At 36.9% G+C, this 21,606-nt stretch overlaps 1 protein-coding gene across 1 annotated transcript in view; it reads left to right on the top strand.

Annotated features, from left to right (window-relative positions):
* Positions 1–21,606, top strand: part of SNTG2 (syntrophin gamma 2) — a 146,806-nt gene that overhangs the window by 15,986 nt on the left and 109,214 nt on the right. Inside the window, exons 3-4 of the mRNA XM_017833827.1 lie at positions 18,332–18,388; positions 18,475–18,532. Coding sequence (XP_017689316.1) covers positions 18,332–18,388; positions 18,475–18,532 — 115 coding nt within the window. The remainder of the gene's footprint in view (positions 1–18,331; positions 18,389–18,474; positions 18,533–21,606) is intronic.

The following is a 21,606-nucleotide window of genomic DNA, read 5'->3' as shown; positions in this document are numbered from 1 at the left end:
AGCACTGATTTTGGTAAGTTTTACATTTACAGTTACATGACATAAGTTCCAAAGAGATAAATGCTTTATATTTCAAGCAGTTCAAGAAAATAGTTTTCATCCCTGTTCTATATGATTCAAAATATTAATAGAAAATTGTAACCTGAAAGTCAGTTCTAGAGCAGTCATAACTGATCACATTGCCTTACTGATTTATTCTCCTTTTTCTGTACCTTTTCATTCTCAGGTACTCGTAGTTAATCTTTATTTTATGCCCTTCATCAAAGTAGCTCATTTACCACAAAAGTAGAAATAACTTTTGCCTTCTTTTTGTACTCAACTCAAATGCATAGGAGGAAAAAATCTTTTGTTTTTAGAGTAACTTTTCTTCTTATGTGGAATATGTGTATGGAAAATTATTGGAAAGAAAGTTCTGTCTCTACTTGTGATAATACTTTCTTCTCCAACCAGTTTTGTGGGACAGCATTTGTGGGATGCATTTGTTTGCAGCCTCCCTTTTACTGACAGGTTCATTAATCCTGAGGAATACTGAAGACAGGATTTACAGCTATGCATATTTAGCTCTGTTAGTCTGGTCGAGTTCTGAATGCTACAGTGAGGACTGGCAAAGACCTCAGAGATCACTAGAGCTACTGTTGTGGGTAGGACTTTCAGCAATAGAGATTATTCCCAAGGATAAAAGACTCCTATAAAATAACTTCTACTAGCATTATCTGGGTCTATTCTTGTTTCATATTTTACCATCTGCCATTCATTTAAGTGTCTTAAAAGTGCTACTTTTAAGCATTGAGAAAACTTCTTTGATGAGAAGCTTTAGATGTGGCTTTCTGTAATTTAATAGCAGGTCAGCCCATTTCACTAGTCCTTGCAATATTGGACTTGGGGTTAGAGTAATGAGAGAAAAACATGGTCTTTGAAATTCAAAACGTATATAGCAAAAATAATGTAAAATCAGCTGTTTCTTTTCTTTAGTATTCAAATTTTTCAGAGCAGACAAAGTGCTTTTAAGTATCTGAAAAAATCCTTATGAATATGGAGCCATTTGGGGAAATAATCTTTTACAGTAGCTTTTATATAATGTTGCGGGGTTTAAAATAATTTTTATGTAACTATTTATAAACATTTATTTAATTTATGTTTATGTGATTTTTACACCAAGATGTATTTCAGATCTTCAGACTTGGCAAATTCTATGTTCTAAGCAAGCCTTCATGACTTGGTATTATGTCTTTGGAGATGTGAAGGCTGGAGGCAGCCTTGACCATGAGATTGTGAAGTTCAGTGTTAGGAAGCAGAGCAGCAAGTAAGATTGTAGCCATGGACTTCAGGAGAGCTAACTTCAGCCTCTTCAGAGATCTTCTAAGAAGAATCCCATGGGAACAGGCCCTACAGGGAAGAGGGGTCCAAGAGACTTGGTTTGTATTCAAGGATTACTTCCTTCAGGCTCAAGAACCAAAGAGCAAGAAATTGGGCAAAGGGAACAAGAGACCTGCATGGATAAAAAAGACCACCTGTCATTACTCAAGCGTAAGCAGGAAATACACGGAAGATGAAAGCAGAATCAGGCCACTTGGAATGATATAAAGAGACGTTGTCAGAGTAAGTAGGAATGAGACGAGGGCCAAGGCTCATCTGGAATTAAATCTGGCCAAGGGTGTCCAGGACAACAAGAAGGACTTCTTCAAATACATCAATAACAAAAGGAAAACAAAGGATCATATGGGCCCATTACTAAGTGGAGGGGGTACCCTGGTAACAGAGGACTCAAAGAAGGCAGAGTTACTGAACTCTGCCTTTTCAGCTGTCTTCAGTGGTAAGGCCAGCCCTCAGGAATCTCTGAGCCAGGAGACCAGGGTAAAGGAATGCTGGAAGGAAGACTTTCCCTTGGACGAGGAGGATTGGGTTAAGGAACACCTAGGCAAATCTGATGTGCGCAAGTCCGTGGGCCCTTAGAGGATGCATCCATCAGTGCTGAGAGAGCTGACGGACACTATAGCAAGGCCGTTAATCTCTGAGGACTGGAAGAAAGCAAATGTCACCCCAGTCTTCAGAAAGGGCAAGAAGGAGGACCCAGAGAATTACCATCCAGTCAGCTTCAGCTTAACCCCTGATTGGAGTGCCTCATTCTGGAGGCCATGTCTATCCTCATGGATGATGAGCAGGTGATAAGGAATAGTCAGCTTGGATTCGCTAAAGGTAAATCATGCTTGCCCAACCCAATTACCTTCTATGATGAAACAGCTACCTGGATGGATAGGGGGAGAACAGTAGATATTGTCTACCTCAACTTCAGCAAAGCTTTCTACACTGTCTCTCACAGCATCCTTGCAGGCAAACTCAAGAAGTGGGGACTGTATGAGTGGACAGTGAGGCGGATTGAAAACAGGCTGAATGGGGGAGAGGGAGGGGAGGGGAGGGGAAGGAAGGGGAGGGGAGGTGTCTGAAACTCAACAAAGGTAAATGCAGGTTCCTACACCTGGGGGGGGAACAGCCCCATGCACCAGTACAGGCTGGGGACAGACTTGCTGGAAAGCATCTCTGTGAAGAGGGACTTGGGGGTCCTGATGAACAACAAGCTGTCCGTGAGCCAGCAGTGTGTCCTTGTGGCCAAAAAGGCCAAAAGTATCCTGGGGTGCATTAGGAAGAGCATTGCCAGCAAGTCAAGGGAGGTGATCCTGCCTCTCTACTCAGCCCTGGTGAGGCAACATCTGGAGTGCTGGATCCAGTTCTGGGCTCCTCAGTACAAGAGAGACATGGAGCTCCTGGAGTGGGTCCAGTGAAGGGCAACAAAGATGATTAAGGGACTGGAGCGTCTCTCTTACAAGGAAAGACTGAAGGAGCTGGACTTGTTCAGCCTCAAGAAGAGAAAACTGAGAGGGGACCTCATCAACGTCTATAAGTATCAGAAGGGAGGACAGAGCCAAGTTCTTCTTGGTGATATCAAGCAGTACAACAAGAGTCAACGGGCAGAAACTGATGCACAGGAAGTTCTACCTGAATGTGAAGAAAAACTTCTTCACTTTGTGGGTGACTGAGCACTGGAACAGATTGCCCAGAGAGGTTGTGGAGTCTCCCTCACTGGAGATCACCAAGAACCATCTTGGTGCGATCCTGTGCAATGTGCTCTAGGATGACACTGTTTGAGCAGGGAGGTCAGACCAGATGATCCACTGTGGTCCCTTCCAACCTGACCCAGTTTTGGTTCTGTGAATTGGTGCAAGCCCATAGAAGCCAAGCTCAAAAATACTGACGGAAATGGCATATTGAAAATAAGTAGACAGTTTTCACTATCAGCTAAGTATTTTTAACAGAAGGTGTTTCCCCTCCCAGATTTAAAGTTTAACAATACTTACAGAAATAAATTAATTGCATGACAGATGGGGATAGATCAATTTTAGTAAAGGAGAAACAGGGATTTATTAATTTTTATACTTTATGTTTCATTAAGGTGTGATTTTACTTTAACTCTTTGTCATTCCACATGCTGAAATTAATTTCTTGTATATAGTGCCTCATCCTTAATATTCTTTGTTTTTCATCCATGTATATTGCTTCATCCTTCTCCTGTTGTCAGCCCACAGTTTTATGCCTCTCCTCTTTTCATAAGTATTTTTTCTTTTATTTTGTATTTTATTTCTGTAAGAGAAGAGAAATGCATTTGGCTTTTTATCAAAATCAGTCCTTCTCACAGACCTGAATTGTCTCTGACTTGGTTAGGGGTCAGGCAAAGAGGTTTCTAGTGCAGGCTGCTGGCATCTTGATTGGAAGAGGACTTATGTGAGTCTAATAGAATTAGTATAACAAACACTTTTGCATGCTGAGTACTCAATTGTCCAGTGTCACAAGCTATGTCTTTGCTCGACTTTAGCAGAATGAAGCAAAGTAGGTGAATAGGGAAGTAAAATAACAAGATTAGTTGTTTTATTGATTCAAAAAAATAGAAACAGTGTCTGAAAATACTGTTGAAATCCCTGATGAGATTGCTATAGCTTTTTCTTTATAGCTCAGATGCTAATAAAGACACAGAAGAATGTTATTTTAGCAAACCTCTAGGGAACAGATCTTGGGTTAAAAAAAATTAACTTTTAGATTTTAACAAAGGAAATTTCAGTCTTGATAACTACTAACATTAATAATAAACACTGTTTTTCCCAGTGCCTCTTCTACCATTACTGGTATGGCATTTCAGTCCGAAGTTGGGGTTTTTAAAAAGCTAATAATTAACATTTTTTATCTTTTTGGAAGCATCAAGTGGATAATTAAGTAAGATCTCTTGTATGGAGAAAATACATTATTTAACCATTTGTTATTTGTTTTCCATGCTCTGGAAAGCTGACCTAGATATTTAGAAGATAGCTATCAAGTAGTTCCTTAGGATCTTTCTTATGCTGTCACTCTGTGAACAGTTAGAAGTTTACATCGCAAAATAAATATTTATAACCTTGACAAAAAACTTCATTATTAAAGATAAAAGGAGTGCGTAATTTAAGTAAAAATGCTAAAAAATGTAACAGAATATTCTATTCAATGCAAAGGACACTATGGATATCCCTGAAAAACAATCTCTCCCTGAAACGTAGAGAGTCCAGCTGAGGGTAAGCACTCATACCAACAAGATAAAAGAAAGGCAGCACAACTTTGATAAACCATGCATATGCACAAATATATGTGTCCTTTAATTGAAAATTCAATAAATCTGTTTCACCTGAAGCCATGACCGGCTGTCAGGACTGGTAGATTACAACTGTATGCTTGTGAGAGGTCATGTAGCAGTTTCAAATTTTCAACAGTTAGGGGCAAACTGTCCGGTTCAATCTCTATTGTTCATCTTTGTCTTCACAACACCAAGATGTGAAATGTTGCACCAAGTTGAATGCAGATGAAATTACTCAAAGAACAGCTGTGTTCCAGCAGGATTTAGCTTGTTATAGGATGCCTTTTTAATTGAAAGAAATCAGCTAATTTTTAATGGGAAGAGAGGTATAATCATATGGAGACACTGGATCCTATACTTGTTATTAGTAACTCTGGAAATCCATATTTTTAGATGATCTGCATTGACTTAATTTGTATTTTAGAAGAGTCTAGGGTCTTCTCATACCACTTGCCAAAAAAAGCTCCTGTCCCAAATTAAGCATTTTACAACTCAGTGGAGGAGTTCCTGACGATTATTCTGAAGTCATATTGAGACTGACTGTGGTTGCATTGGACACATTTAACATGATTCCCCACATTCTGAAGAATAAAACACTGTGGGATTTTTCAGTCATCTTTACTAGAGTAGATCATGTAGTTATTCATGTTGAAAGGGACGTCTCAAGGTCATCTAATTCAACTCACTGCTGAAAGTGATGATCACTTAAGTTGCTGAGGGCTTTGTCCATTCATGGTTAGAATATCTCCAAGGATGGAGATGCTACCAGCTCTCTGGGCAGCTTCTTAATGCTTAACCACTTTCACTGTGAAGTTCTTTCCTATTGTTATGCTCAGTTGGAATTTCCCTTGCTGCAAGTTGTGACTGTTGCCTCTAATACTTTGTGCATCTGTGAGAACAATCTGGGTCTTGGCTTTGAAAATAAATTGAGTGACTTCATTTTATTCTAAAAACTTCACAAAAATCCACCAAAAATCCACTTTCCCCTCAAAAAAGCCCCAAAAACCAAACAGAAAACCTAAAAAAACCCACACAAACAAACAAAACCTCCCAATTTTTATCTACAGTAATAGAAACAGTTAAAGTAAGATAACAGTTATAAGATAATAATATAAACTGATATAAATGTTATTATATTTAATCTGCAGATGTCCCAGGTCTTTGCTAGCACACAAAAAGATCTGCTTTGACTTTATACAAAGCTGAACATTGACTGGCATGTCTCAGTTGATTTTTATAGCTACATTCTTCCTGTTCTTTAGGGAAAAGGTGAGATCCTGTGCAATGCAAGAAGTTAAGCTTCAAAATTCTCTTTCCCATTCAAAATAATCTTTTGGATTTTTTCTGCCTGTTCCTTATTACAGATTGCCTCCACTTCATGGAAGTGGAGAATGAGGCATCATATGATACCATGGAGGACTAATTTGTGTCTTTGGCTCTCTTTCTTGAGGTTTTCTTGACTTACATTTCCATTTTCTCAATATTTTTTTCCACTTTCCACTGTCTTTTTAACCAATACAGCTATTTCTAAGAGTATAGAAGTCTATTAAAAATAATACATGTTTGGAACTAATGTTTATACAGACACCTTTGAGCAAAAGTATTTTCCTGAAAACCAGATGTTATAACTAACAATGTAGCAAATCCTACTTGCAAAATAAAGTTCTTTAAGTCACACCCTCCCCCAATGCAGTTTTATGGAAATGCTGTTTCATAATTTTTCAGTGCATTCTTTTATTGTTTGCCTGGTTAATTATAAGATGCTCGTGGTTACAGTTACTGAGAGGGCAGTATTAGGGACTTGTGGAAATGCACAGATGTGGCACGTTCAGTCTGACTCAAGTGGCTAACTGTGTGACATCTACATTTTCCTCAGGGTGCGCTCATTTCTTGAGATTTGTGTATATTCAGGAATTTTAGTAAAGGCTGCATGACGTACATAAATAGTAACAGTAGTGAGTGAGGAAGCATAAATCAAAACTCATTGCTTTCTGGCTTCTATCAAGTATTCTTTGATGCTGACTGCCACATTCTGGAAGAAGGAATCTGTCCCAGTCCCAGGTGTTGTCAATGTAGCTCATCTGATGTGCTTTATGACATATTAACATAAGGCTTTGTGGTTCTAGCCTTGTCATGTAGATGCTCATATTGTTCAACTCAATCCTGCACCATCTCTGGTTAGAGTGCTACACATACCCTCTTTTCTCAGTATGGTGTTTCTTCTGAGTTCCATATGAAAATAATTTTGCCAAGAGCAGCCCCTACTGTAGTTTTAAATGCATATTTCTACGAAGACAGTCAGCCAACAGATACACTGCAACCTTTATCCATGGGGGGAGGTGGAAGTTTGCTGCCAATCAGTGAGAAATGAGGGGTTTATGAGAGGAAGTGGAAATCTATATTTGGCAAAATGATAAATATGTGTAGAACAATTTGCTGAGGAAGCTCTAGGTCTGGAGAAATGGAGGGTATGAGCTGAGAAAATCCTCACCATGGGAACTCCTCACCTTGAGGAGAAAACTTCCTGAAAGATTTCACATATCCTTGTTCACACCCTCTTTTGTTCTTTTGGGATATGTAAAAACCAGCAGGATGTCTGTATTTTATGCTACATTTTACTGGGTCTCACATTCTTACAGGATCTGTTTCTTCAGTCATTTCCTATCTCATAACTTCCTTGTGGTACTTTCAAGAGTTGCTAAGAAAAGGAAGATATGGATGATATGTTAAGTTCTAAGAAAGTTAACTATATCCCAACTGAAACCAGGACAGCCTATCTTTGTCTTCTTACCCTTTCTGGTGTCAGACTGTTTCTTCCCTTGCATCCATGCAGAACAAGTTGCAGGCTTAAGTCTTCATATTGCACTTTCTTGTTTTGATTCCTCCTTGTTTCCCAAGGGCCTGAGTGGTAAACTCTGCTTTTATTGCAGAGTCTTGGGCAACCATTATTGCCCAAGACTGGCTTTTATTTTCTATTGGCAACCTGCCACGTAGTATCTAGTAAACTTGGTGTCTTACTTTAAACAAGTAAGGAAGACTTCTGAGACTACTCTTTCCAATAAATGCCAGATGCAGCTGTAGTACTGGGAATTTATAAAAATGTACCCATGGGCGCAGACTCAGGATAACAATTGAAGTTGGTACCAGGAATTTAACCTTGTAATACTGCTGGTCAGAAGGGAAGGGGGAGGAAGTAGCTGTAACACCATCACATTTGGGCAGAAATCAACTCCGTTTCCCCCAAGGGCATCCAACACGACCACGACGAGGTGGGATCTCTGCATGTCTGCCCAGCTGTTAACTATGGACCTGCCTTAAGAGAGTTACTCCTGCCAAATTTAATGCTGGCAAATCACTAGCAGCCATGTCCTGCAGAAGGGAAGATGCCCAATCAGGAAAGAAGTCAGCACAGGGGTTCCCCACTCGACCTTCCTGCTGCATGTCAAGGGGATGGGGCAGTCCAGGAGGATAGGGGTAGGGTCATCACAATAGTCTTACTGGTAAGTACAAGGGAAAAGAACAAAAATTAATCAAAGCATTGGTCATCTTTTTCTTCCAACCTGCTCTACCCATTGTGAATGGGCTTCTTCCTTAGAACAGTTTCTACAAAACCTGAAGAACATGGTCTCTTTCAACTGCTCCAGCCTTTTCTACTGAGTGCCTCAGTCTGATGTTTGGAAATAATATATGTATTCATTAATATTTTCATGCAGACTGGTGCAGGAAAGTAAAATATTGTACATGCAGAGTCTTTTACTAAAAAAATCTATACCAATGGAGTTCTTCAAGCAGAATCTTCTTCTGAAATCCCTTTAGTACATTGTTCATTTAGACAGGTAGATGGAATATTTTTTCCTAATGAGATACCTTTTACCACAGGTGCCAGTCCTGAATGTTAACAGCCGGTAATAATGACACATTGGGTAGGCATTGGCAGGTGGATATGAAATCTTGCTAAAACATATCACCAGAAATAAGTACTGTGATTGCCTTCTCATGTTGTCCATTAAGCTTCAGTCATGTCACTTCAGATGAACGAATAACAAGATATAAAAGACCTTTCAAGAAATAAACTTTTCTGTTGAGTCATTGTGTTTTAGAAGAATCTAGTAAGTTTTCTTTAAAGAGCTATCTCACACCTAAAAGATGGATATTTGACCATATAGTTCTCCAAATTACATTTAAAAGTATAACTGATTTTGAAACCAATAAAGGTATGGGATTTTTTTTTCAGCTATATTATTATTTGTAGCTGTTATTATTTGCACCTGTTACAAAGTAGTCTCTTCTCTATACAGTTGTTGACATGGTGTTCTTTTGAATGGTACCTGCGTCCTATATGGTTAAAATTTTATGTTGTATCTGCTTTTCAACATATGCCCTGTCTGGCATCATTTTTGAAGTTCTTGAAATTTTCTGCCTCACCAGTTGACAACTTGCAAAAATAAAAGGTCTCAGAAAGATAGGAATATTTCATGTTGTTATCCTGCCAATTACAGTTTTATTAGTTACATTCTGTCTATTCAAATGTATCCTGAAGTTTCATGCAGGATACTACTTCATTCTCTAATCTCCGAGAAACGAAACAAAACAAGGCTACTATGTGGTGTGCTGTGGGGGGTACATAATTGCTTCTGTTTTGCAGCACATCTGTAATGAGTGATTGTTGTAGTATACACATTGAGTACTTTGGAAGCCATGAGAATAAAGAGTTTTAAAAAACTTTAAATACTATTAAAGGATGACATTAACAAAACAAAATGCTAGTTAAAAAGAAAAAAAAAAGTTAATTTCAACATTCCTGTTCAGATTGATAATTAGTAAGACTGTCTAAAGCGTTTTCCTTGGCTAATGAAATAAAATTACGCAACCATCAGAGAGTCAACTATAGCACTGTATTTTTTTTTTTTTTTAAAACTGATACAGGTGTCTGTCTCACTTTACTGTAAAACTATAAAGAAATTAGTCTGGAAAGAAAAATTATATCTAACCTACAGGCAACCAAAAAGTGAAATGAGTTGTTTGTATATTTGACTGAGATATAAACATTAGGTTTTCAACTGCGTGCAGTTCATGACATTATCAGTAATGTCACAAAAAGATAGGGTTGGTTTTCTTTCCCCAGAAATACTATAGTTCAATTTTGTCAAGAAGTTTTGGAGTAGAATTTTCTTTGATAGTTCTTGCAAAGCTGGTGTCCACATTTCATAGTCATGGAATTTTGTTCTTGCTTAAGAAGTTCAGGACTGATTCAGACCTAAAATCTACTGAACCCGCTTGTTTTTTTCTGATGGCAGCTGTTAATGTTTCCCTAGAAAAGCCAAACAGGGCAAGAACTTAATGCTTCTCTTAACACTTTTCCTATCACAAGTCATACAGTGCCTCCCTAAGCAAAATACAGTTTTGTATTAGCTCTTAACAGATGTACTTTTGATATAGTTGTCCAAGTATAGGGGGACAATCACTTCCCTGGTCCTGCTGACCCCACTGTTTCTGATACAGGCCAGGATGGGCACGCTGCTGGCTCATTTTCAGCTAGCTGTTGGCCAGCAACCCCAGGGCCTTTTCTGCTGGACAGCTTTCCAGACACTCTTCCCCAAACCTGCAGTGCTAATTGGGGTTGCTGTGACCGAAGTGCAGGACTTGGCACTTCACCTTATTGAACCTCATACTGTTGTCCTTGGCCCATTGATCCAGCAAGTCCAGACCCCTCTGCAGAGCCCTCCTACCCTCTAGCAGATCGACACTCCTGTCTTTTGCTAAGACTCCCAAAAATTTTATTGGTGTTTTTGGCCACTACTGAACTCTGCACTGATGATGTTATGGAACCAGCTACTTTAATCATAACATCTTATTCTGTAATAGAAGTGACTAATTAGAATCAATCCTAATTCCTTATATAAATAATGCGCATGGGTAAAAAATCTCTCACTAGCTTTTATCTGCTATAGTATTTTGTCTGCCTTTTTGTTGCCCAGTTAATATTTTTTAAGATGTTCTGCAAATATTTTCAGTTCATTTATGCTTCCTGTCTCAGCAAGCAGCAAAGATAATCTCATTGCTCACCCCTTCTTTTTTATTTCGTCATGAATATTTTAAATAATGCATGTTGCAATGTAGGCAAAGGTGGAACGTCACTAGTGACCTTCCTACGTTGAGAAAGTTGCACATTTAGTTCATCGCCTTGTTTTCTGTCTGGTTTTTAACTAATCTGAATTATCCATATATCTGTGCAAGGCTCTTCCCTCATGGTTCTTATGTTACCCTAACTCACCTCTAAAAAATACATTGTCTTTTCCATGTCTACCAGTTCTGTTGTTATAGTATCTCTTCGCTGTCTAGAGATTTTATTTTTTCTCCTATAGTTCTAACTTGTTTAGTGCAGGCCTTAAATTTCCTAAGCATTTTAAGAACTTGAACCTTTTATAAAAAAATAGGGATTTTATTTTCAATTTTGTAGCCATCATGTATCAAGGCTTTATTGAGAAGTATTACTACAGAGCTTCTGCATTGTTTCATCGGTGTGTTCCTTCAAGAGTACGGTAAATGTACCTGGCCCTGGTGATTTGCTACTATTGCTTAGTCAATTTGTTTCTGAAGTGATTTCAAATTCAGACAGACCCATATATCCTTTGTGCTCCAAAGACAGTTGTAGGAACATCTCTAGTTTTTTTCATGCTAAGGAAAGAGTTCATTTATCTTGCCTTCAGTAGCCTTATTGACTCTGAGTATGCATTTTTATATCTTGATCATAAATCAACCCTCTAGTTTATTTGGGAGACCTCTTGCACCTAATAGATTTGAAGCTTTATATTCATTTTTATTCTTTTTGACTGTTTTTGAAACTCTTTTTCCTGCTGCTGTCTAATTTTGGTTTTTAATTTTATTTGCTTATGTTCCGGTTTCTTGTCTTTGTATGAATATATGTCCATCACTCTTTATGTGTTTACCTCTCTTAACCTCCTCTTTAGCCATGTGATTTTCATTTTTCTCCTAATTAAGCCCTTTTAATAAGTGTATTCATTGTCTCTGTGTTTCCAGTTGGTATCCTTAAGTACTCTGTTCACTGCCTATAAAGTTTTAATTTTCTTAGCTGACCTCTTTATTTTTCCATTAGACACAGTTCCTCACTTTTGCATAGTTCCCTCCTTGGTATCATAGTTCCGTAAGTGTTGAATGTAAAGTAAATAGCAGTTGCTATTACAAAGTAGCTTTTCAGTTGTAAAAAGATAAACTAGATCTTGCATACTGTACTTGACTAGGGCAAGTACTGAGTCTAGTCTTGTGAGCTCCATGAAGCAGTGACTGATAGAGACTTGATTTTTATTGACTGTATTATATCCTATGTATATCTGCCAGATCCACCTGAGGTTAAGTCAAGTCTGTTACCACCATTACATTTCTCATTCCTGTTGCCTATCTGCCTATTTCAGTCATTGTTATGATCCTAGTTGTGTGGCCACTAGTGAAGATTCTACACCTGTATTTGGCTTGTATTTAGCCTGGAATCTGTTGGTTTACTGTTGGGGTAGTTGTCTTATTAATTTTATTTGTTCAACTGTCCTGTAGTTATACCTGTCTGCTGTCGTGGTTCACTTAAAGCCTCCAGTTATTCCACTGTTTGTCCTCGTGTTCGAAATAGCTCTGACATGAATCTCTTCCAAGACTGTGCAACCTTATTGTGAGAAATACATATCTTTCTTTTTTTGATAACTCTGGCTGCTTATCTAGTCTATTTTACATTTCTTGTATAATTTGTATCCTAGTATTAAAGTTTTCCCTACCTCTCTGAAGTGTTTATACCTCTGTTTAGTTCAGATTTAGTGCAATTTTGGTTTAGTTCTTGACACTGTTTTACAGTTCCTGTTTATATTATTCTCTTCCTAACTTGTCCTTCACTTCTGAATACAGAATATCCCTGTTTATATTCATAATAGAAGCAGCATCCATAATTATACTGTCTTCTGTACCTGTCAACTTTTCCAGTGCTACAGTTTAAAACTTTATTTGTGGTCTTGTTGAATTGCAAGTACCAGCAGCTTTAGTTCCTTTACAATTCAGATGATGTCTGTGCTTCTTTTACAGGCTCTCTTTATTTCAAGAAAGCCCGCAGTTTGTGATGATCATAAATCCATCCTCCTTGAGCCATCTCTTTAAGAAGGAAAAAAAAAATAATCTTGCTTATCTTCCCAGCCCTACAGGGATTACTGGACGAGTTTTGGAGAACCTTAATGTAGAAGTTCAGGTCTCTAATTTCTTTTTTTCCTACGTAATTTTCATACTTAGGACTTATTTCCTGTGTTTCTCTGCATTTTTGGTTCAGATGCAGACCAAACCCCCTTGATCCTTCTTTGGTTAAGCAGGATTCCTGTGGGAGGTATCACTGTGCACTTGTGCAAGAGACTGAAAGTTGCTAATGTCCTAAACATTGTCAAAATCATAGAAAGACTTTCTTTTCAAACTGCAAAGAAGGAACTGCCCATCTACGACCACCAAAGCACACCATGACCCCAAATATACCTCCTGACTCTGACAGGAACTTGAGATAAGACTGTTGTCAAATTATCTCAGGTCTAAGGAGAAGTAACAAAGGCTCAGGGAAGAAGAATGTATCCACAAAGAAAGCCAAAGTCAACAGCTGTGTTAAGAATTAGTCATAGCTGGGCTCGGCGAGTGGAGAAGGAGAAGGGTTTTGGGTGTGTGATGGCAAAATCTCTCCACATGAAAAAGAAGGAGTAAACCCCCCTCCAGGAAGACCACGTACAGATGGGACATTCACATGAGAGGCACCTGAGAAGGGGTCATAAACCATCAAAGACCCCCAAAGCACCCCCTCAGACTCATTCCTGAAGTCTTTCACCACCAGAGGACTTCATGTGACCCAGTGATGCAACAAATCCAGAGACTGTTGCAAGAGATTGTAAAACTTCCCCCCCAAGGGAGGTGCCTGGGCATCTCCTGAACGTATATTAATCCACTGGACTCTATGTTTTGCAGGACCCTCACGACTGAGAACACCAGAAGAACTGGACCCACGGGATGCTGCTAGGTTCCACAGAGTCGAGATACATTTTCTATTTAATCTCTCTCTGTCACTCTCTTTTTTCCCCACCCTTCTTTTTCCTCTCTCTGTCTCACATTTACTGTTAAATAAAATCTGTACTATTGACTTTGGCATCTGGTCTCATTTGCACCTTAATTCAGATAGAGGCGTCTCTAATAATTTTAACAACCAGATCACGACAACTTGTTCAGTTAAACACTTTGGAGTCTCCTCCCTGGAGTCATAAATGTATCTGTTTGCTTGATGGTCATCTACCACCATTACAGATGTCTGGGATTTCTGCTCTGAGAAGGGAATTTGCACATCAGGACAGTGCATTGAAATCATCCATTACAAGAACTACTAATGGAATTATTTCCCACATCACCAACCTGTTGCATGTTCTCAATCTTCTCAGTGAGACAGATATATATCCCCTCTTCTTCTGGGAGAAAGTACTCAGATCTAATCTTCCATGAACTCTGCCTTCATTTCTTCCATGAGAAAGGATGGAAAGAGATTCCTTTGAAGGTGATTTTTGTGTTCAAGAGATTTGCAACTTTATGTTGAGTTTTTCTCAACTAACACATTCTTTGTACAGCCAGACATTTGCTTCTGCCATTACTGGTACTTGTAGGGATAAGTGGAAACACTCTAATTTAAATAATTTCATGTAGTTAGTGTATATTGATGTCCTTTTTCTTTTTTTTCATTTATGATGAGATCCATCATAGACAGGTCTATGTGATTTCATCTCTACTAGAAAATAAAACACAACCATAGCACGCATTCAGCATTGGCCCACAGTTGTCTATACTGTGTGTGAGTGTGGTCCCTGGTGATGTTTTGACTTGTGCCAAATTGTCTATACTGAGTGTTAGTTTACTCTCTGTCTTGGTTTTGGACAATTTCAGGTACAGCCCTCTCAAACAATGCCTCAGATCAAATCAGAAGATAGCGTGTGTCATGTAGTGTCCCAGTGAGGCAGTATGGATGGTAGTAATAACGTTTTCAAGGAAAGAAAATTTATTTCTGTGAACAGGAGTTTTACTGCGTTCTTTTCTGGAGAAAATCCTCCAACCTGCTTTATTTTAACATTAGGCATGGCTTGCAAGACTGGAGTTGTAAAACAAATAGTCTGTTCTTTGACTCGAAGAAGAGGTGAAAAATTTCTTTCTGAATTCTGAATTGCCTGATAGGAAGAAAGAAAGGAAAGAAAGGTCCTGAGAAGAGAATGTGGGACTACAATAGGATAAATTAGAGGGAACAGAGAGAAGAGATCAAATAAAAGTGAATAATTATTGTTTAGCAAATTTCCCTATAAAACCTGAAGTTGAATTCAGTACTGTCTTGCTTTCAGCAGGTATCTAATGCTGAATCTTCTCTAAATCACCCAAAGATTTTTTTTTGTAGTGAGCATCCTATTCTGAATTTTAAGGGTCCCAATGAAGGATTAAGTGGAAATAGGCTATAATGAGCCATGTGAGTTTGTGGGTTTTCCCCAACAAATGTTTTTGAATTTCCTCCTTTAAAATAAAATTTCAAATTCAAAGACTAGAAAGCCAGAAATAAACAGGCTATTATCTCTTAACTCTTGGCTTTGTGTTGTCTTCTATGTTGGAAGGTACTCAGGGAATGAGTTCAGGGGTTACAGGAAGAAAAATATAACCTCAGTATCTAGTGGTGAATGATACTTCCCCTGAAACAGAGGTGCAATATAGTCTTAGATGTGTCATGTACATAAACTAACACCAAATTAACACATCAGGCATTAGGTGCATCTCATCTTCTGCAGTAAAATTACAATGTGTTAAAATGCTGAACATTTACAGCTGAGGCTGAAACTGGTCAAGAAGGTACTTTGAGCAGATAAAGTTCATATAAATGCTTTTAAAAATGCATGTTTAGGCATTTCAAATCACTAAAACAGAATTAATCACCCCCAAATCTTTGTGTGCTTCCATTCTTCCTCTGTAGAACGAGGATACTTATGTTGGGCTGTGAAACTAATTTCATTTATGTGGATGTCCCTACATATTGTACTGCTTACTAGCATTAAAAATTTCCTAAGCATCTTAGTAACACTGCATTTAAAACTAAACTAAATTTGCATTCATGAGATAACACAGTCCTACTCTAAATAAAGATTATTTAAATAGAAGTAAATAAAAATAGAAGTATCTGTATACTCTAAGGTCTCAAGGCCTTACGGTGTACAATCCTATTACATTAAAATATATATTACAGCTACATTACTATTAAAAGCAAGTTTTTTTAAAAAATGCAGTTATGGTGTGTCATACTGCAAAAGTTTAAAATCTTGTCTTGTGTTTATAGCCTTAATGTGTCTGTTTTCCTCTTCAAGTCATTGGCATTTTTTACTGTATCTGTCTGTAAGATTTGATCATCTGCCAAGAAACATACCTTAAAACTGTGCTTGATCATCTCTGAAAAGTTCTCAGATAAAGCTAAATATATTTGACTCCTGGCATCTATTACAGTACTACACAAATCTCTCAAGCTATTTGACATTCCTGTAGCTCTTACCTGCTACCTCTCCGATTTCTTTGCGTCATCAAAATTATTATCAGAGCTAACTGTTTTATTTAAAGATGTGCATCACTGCCAGATACTGAAATAATTTATAGTCTCTATGTGCCTTTTAATAATGTCCTGATGATGTAGAATTACACTAGTTATTTTTTCAGTGACTTTGTGCAGGAAGGTGGGTTTTTCTCTTACTCAGCGTGGGTTTTTTGCAAGACCAAATTTTACCAGATAGAGTGCTTTTCTCTATTTGTTTGAGCTTATTACCAGGATGACCTTAAATGACCTTGACCTTGAACTGCTTTATGCTTAGAACCTATCCAGTTCATAATTACCTTATCACAAATGTTGTCCTTTACAAATATATATACTTTTTTTAGATCACCTTTTTTTTTTAAATAATAATCCAGGTATTGTCACTATCCTACAAGAAGCATTTCCACTAAGTAGTAGGTTTGTCTCAATTAAATTTTGATTTGGAATCTTCTCTCTGGCCAGTTTACACGTGCTTAAAATACACCATATTATTTTGAATAGTTTTATTTTTTTAATCAAGTTTTTGTGGGGCATGACATCACTTCCTTATAAGAGTTATTACAACAGTCAACTTTGTCATCAAGATTGGAAATTTCAGAGCAAGTATTCATGTCATTTGAAAGGTATTTTCCATACCACTTTTCCCTTTAAAATTATTTCTCTTTAGATCCCTACGGATTGGTCTTACTGCTATTCCATAATGGAATGCATGGTTCATTGCCAGATTTATGCTCATCTGACCTCAAAGCATTGTAATATAATGAAGATCAAAAGTTTTGATGCAGTTCCAAATGAAGAAAAGAACCTATAAAACAATTTGAATTAGATTTTAATGAAACTGAATTATATAATCTGAAATTATGTCAGGTACCTTTTGATATGTCAGGTATCGTGTCATAATGCAATAGTTTTCCACTTTTTTTTCCATTTTTAGCACAGACTAGTGTAGTACAGTGTTCATGGGAAGAGAAACAGTTTTGAAAATGTATGAAACTACTCCTAACTCCTTTTACTACATGGATTACTTTTACCCCCCTAAAATGAAACTGAAATTTATGATTTATTGTGTTTCACTTTCCCCTGAGTCAGTATGAACATACATCTAGCAAGGTAAATGTTACAAAAAAAAAAAAATAAAAGAGCTACATATATTAAAATAACTTGTTAATATATGATTGTGGTCTTGACTGCTGAAATAAATATTTACATTTTTCTGAATCAGTGAAATCATAAAGTACCCAATCAGAGAGTATACATATGGGAGTATTTATGTATAATTTCTGATTTAAAGAAAAAGAAAAAAATATATTTTATCTTATGTGTTCAGAAATTACTAGAAAGGTGATATTCTATCCAGTACTTTCAGCATGTTCCAGAAAAAGTTCCCTTCAAGTGTATAATTATTGTCAACAGATGAAGTGCTATTATTATATTGTCAGGCACCATGAGTTACACATTATTGAAATCTCAAATTAAGCATACTGTTAAACATATGATAGATTTCTCTAGAAAAATATTGATAAATGTTTATCTTCTTTGTGCAGTTAAATATGAAATGCAAAAAATCAGCTATTTGAAGCAGACTATCACTAAAAGTCTTTCAGCATATGCTGCAAAAGAAAAAAAAAAGGTAGAAATCTGGAGATATAGATTAGAAAACATTGGCATGTTTGATCAAAAAATTAGAACACATGCATACATGATAGCTATGAAAATGCATATCTCAGAGCTCTTCGTGTAGTTTTCCAATGTCAAAACAAAGCAAAAGTATGTAAAAATTTCTGTTCAGGCAGGATATCACTTCAGGGATAGAAAATCTTACTAAAAGTCTGCATACGCAACTCACAAGTTCTGCTCTCTGTAGTAAGGAATTAAGTGATGCCTACGAATCATTGTTGAATGATACTTCAGAACTGAACTTGATCACTCAGATTCTAGGCTGCCTTCGAGAATTAATTTTTGAAAAGTAAATGAGGACCTAGGAACATCTTCTATGATCATTCAGATATTGTATTTTCACCTAAATTTATTTTTTCTACAATTTTTTAAAGCACAGAACTGTTACACTTCGTAGACAACCAGTTGGTGGCTTGGGCTTAAGCATAAAGGTATGGGTAACTTCTCGTTTCTTCTTTTAATTTCAGTATGACCACTTCAGTCTCGAGATCTCATGGTTAATATGCCTCTCTTACAGGGTGGTGCTGAGCACAAAGTGCCTGTCGTCATATCAAAAATATTTAAAGACCAAGCAGGTAACTCATGTTATTTACTTATATAGTACCATAGTAAGTAACAGTTTCAGGAATCATTTTTTACTGCAAAAACAAAACTATGACACAGAAATCTACTGATGTTCTTAACTTTAATATTGCAGAGGATTCAAAAAATACAAACCAAATATATATTTTCCCCACACAATAATTCACTGCTAAATGGTACGACTAACTTGCCTAGATGCCAGCAGAGAGTGATTTTTAATGTTTATTGTGATGAAGATAGCACAAGATCTAAATCACTATAGTCTGTCCTAATTATTACATTGACATTTATCTAGCAAAAGGAACCTTTGGGAGACCATGTCATTCCTCAGGCTTAACTTGGCAAGTTGGAGAACTGGTCTGGAAAACAAAGAGGTTCTTCAGTAAGGTGGGCAGAATCTTGGAACATGAACTGAGGTTCTTAGCTGATGAAATTAAAGTCTCTTCTCTGGTGGACACAGATATGGGGATTAGTTTGTTCTTTTATTTTCTGAGGCATTCTTTTACATATTTGAAAATTAGTTGTCTTTATGTGGAAAGCTTCTGTGTGTTTCCTCTCTTCCATAGAATAAATCTACCAATTTCATGTAGCCTTTCCTTCAAAAAAAGACAGTGCTGCACTGTGAACCTCAGTGCATGTCCTGCTCTGTAAAGGACTCAAAGCCAGTGACATGATCTTTTGAACTCATCAGGCTCTTTTCCTGCTTTGCTGCAATGGAGATTAAGCACATTTGCTTGGCACCATATGTGGCCTCATGCTTTACTATGTTGCAAACTGTGCTTGTTTTTTTTCTCTGAATTTTCTTCAGGGGGCCCTTATTTTACTTGAAATGTAATACCCAAACTTGGTAATCCATTTTCATCTCATACCTAGTGAATATTGGCTATGCCAGTACCCTGTTGGAAACACTGCTTCAAGTCTCCTGTGTACAGTACTTAAATATCTCAGTATAATGATTTATTTTATAATAGCATTTCTGCAGTGAGGAAGAGAAGGTGTTTTTATGTCGATTGTGTTACTGTACATGAAAGAGTAATAGGCTCCTTAAATACACACTATAATAAACCATATCAATAAAAGAAATGCATAATAATAATAAAATGAATATAAGCATTCAGGTCTAAGGAAAGTAATTCAGGAAATTAATCACCGACAAGGAAAGCTATCTCCTGCTCTCTTAGGACATAGTGCTCTTAATCAAGTTTAGTAGTGAGTTTGTATATAGAATACTTACATTCAGAGTTTCATACATCCTGGTTGTTTTTCTTGAACTGCATTTATTTCTAGAGTAACAAGTGCAACAACAATTTTATGGGCTCAGCTGTCAAATTTGAAAATGTCTCCTCAGATAATTCTAGTTTTAAGGTCTTGTAAGATCCTTTTGTCCATGGAAACTCCAAAATGACTAGTGGTTATAACCAGAGGCAGTGCTGTATCACAGCAAGCCTGTATAAAATGTGAATAGCATGAAGATATTGACACATTTGGCAAGGTGTGAAGGAAGTAGTCTGTGTAGTATCAGTTGCCCCACTGGCATGAAGTGAATCTCAGGCTTGCTTTCAGCACGTGTTGGGTTGGTTCAGGTGTACTCCTGAGGTCCCTTCCAGCCTGAGCAATTCTGCAGTTCATTTAGTGCTGCAGATGCTAAAGATCAGAGATATGTGTTATAAATGGTTTTTGTGGCACACAGCATATCCTGCATTCCATTCTGGTTACTGAATGTCTGTGCAACAGAAAATAGTGTAAAGTTTCTTGTTTGTTTGTTTGTTTCTTCCAGAAAATGCATATTTTTAAAAAACATCAAAAGATTTTCAGCAAAATTTTGGAAATACAAAACCTTTTTCTGCAAATCTTTTTCTTTGGATATCTGATCTCACAAATCATGAAGTGCTGATGCTATTCAGTATAGGAGGAAGATAGTAACAAAGCCTACTCACAGTGTTACTTTTCTAGTATCATATTTAACTGATAATTAATAATAAGTGAGATAACATGTCCAAAGTTAACCCACAGGTGACCTTGAGGAAATATTTCTGATTTAAGATTCGAGTGCTTTAATGCAAAAGAAAACAATCTGGTAATATTATTTAAGGGAAAATAAGAAGCGTTCTAAAAATATGTGCATTCTTTCTCCATATATATATATATATGAATGTACAGATATCCATACCAAAATACAGATGTATTTACATTTAAAAGAATATATGGAAAAATATTCATGTTGAATATAATGAGAGGAAATGTCAAGCATGAGGGAGAGATGAGACTTACAGGTTTACCTCCAACTAAATTTAGGACTGAACATTGTATATTCATGATGTGGAAAAATCACCAATGGTCTTTCATTACACGAGCTACTAATAACAGTGGAAGTTGTAGGCTGGCTCAGGCAGTAAGATTAGTTGCTGCTTTAAAGCAAATATACTGAATTTTAAAAAAGAAAAAAATTATATCCTGCAGTACCATTTGAAAGTACATAGTTTACCTATCATGATTTCTTATCAGAGATTTTTACTACTTTGGGTCATTGAGTAAAATTCTTGAATTTATGTGAGTAAAATTGTCCTTAATGAGTAAAGAATTGATTTCCTAAAATGACTGACAATTTGCAATACTTTTTATGACACTTAATGCCGGCTATATGACAACACTAAAATCATGCTTCCAACTTTACTTTTTTTGGATAGAGTACTATTTTTTAGTTCCAAAGCTAGAAGCATAATAGAATAAAGGAGTTGCTTCTTTTTTAGATCTCTATAACCTTTGGGATATCCTAAATAGATTAATTAGTCAACTATCTTCGTACTATATAATTTTTTCAAATATAGAAGTGCTTTTGTTGATGTTGACCTAAGCATCAGCTGACAGCATTTGCACTTCAGTTTTTTATATAGGATGAACATTTCAATTGGATTTCATTTCATTATTCAACCCAAGCACTTCTATAGCAACAGTGTTAATAAATAACTGTGCTTACAGTTTTGACCTCTCAGCTGTGATCACTGTGTTTATAAATTTCAAATTAAGCTATCCTGGCTCACTCTTCAATAAGACTTTCCTAAAGAAG

Source organism: Lepidothrix coronata, unplaced genomic scaffold, assembly GCF_001604755.1.
Source record: "Lepidothrix coronata isolate B3197 unplaced genomic scaffold, Lepidothrix_coronata-1.0 Scaffold222, whole genome shotgun sequence".
Lineage (NCBI taxonomy): Eukaryota > Metazoa > Chordata > Aves > Passeriformes > Pipridae > Lepidothrix > Lepidothrix coronata.
The sequence above is the reverse complement of the archived record's forward strand: the minus strand, read 5'-3'. Positions and strand labels throughout refer to the sequence as shown.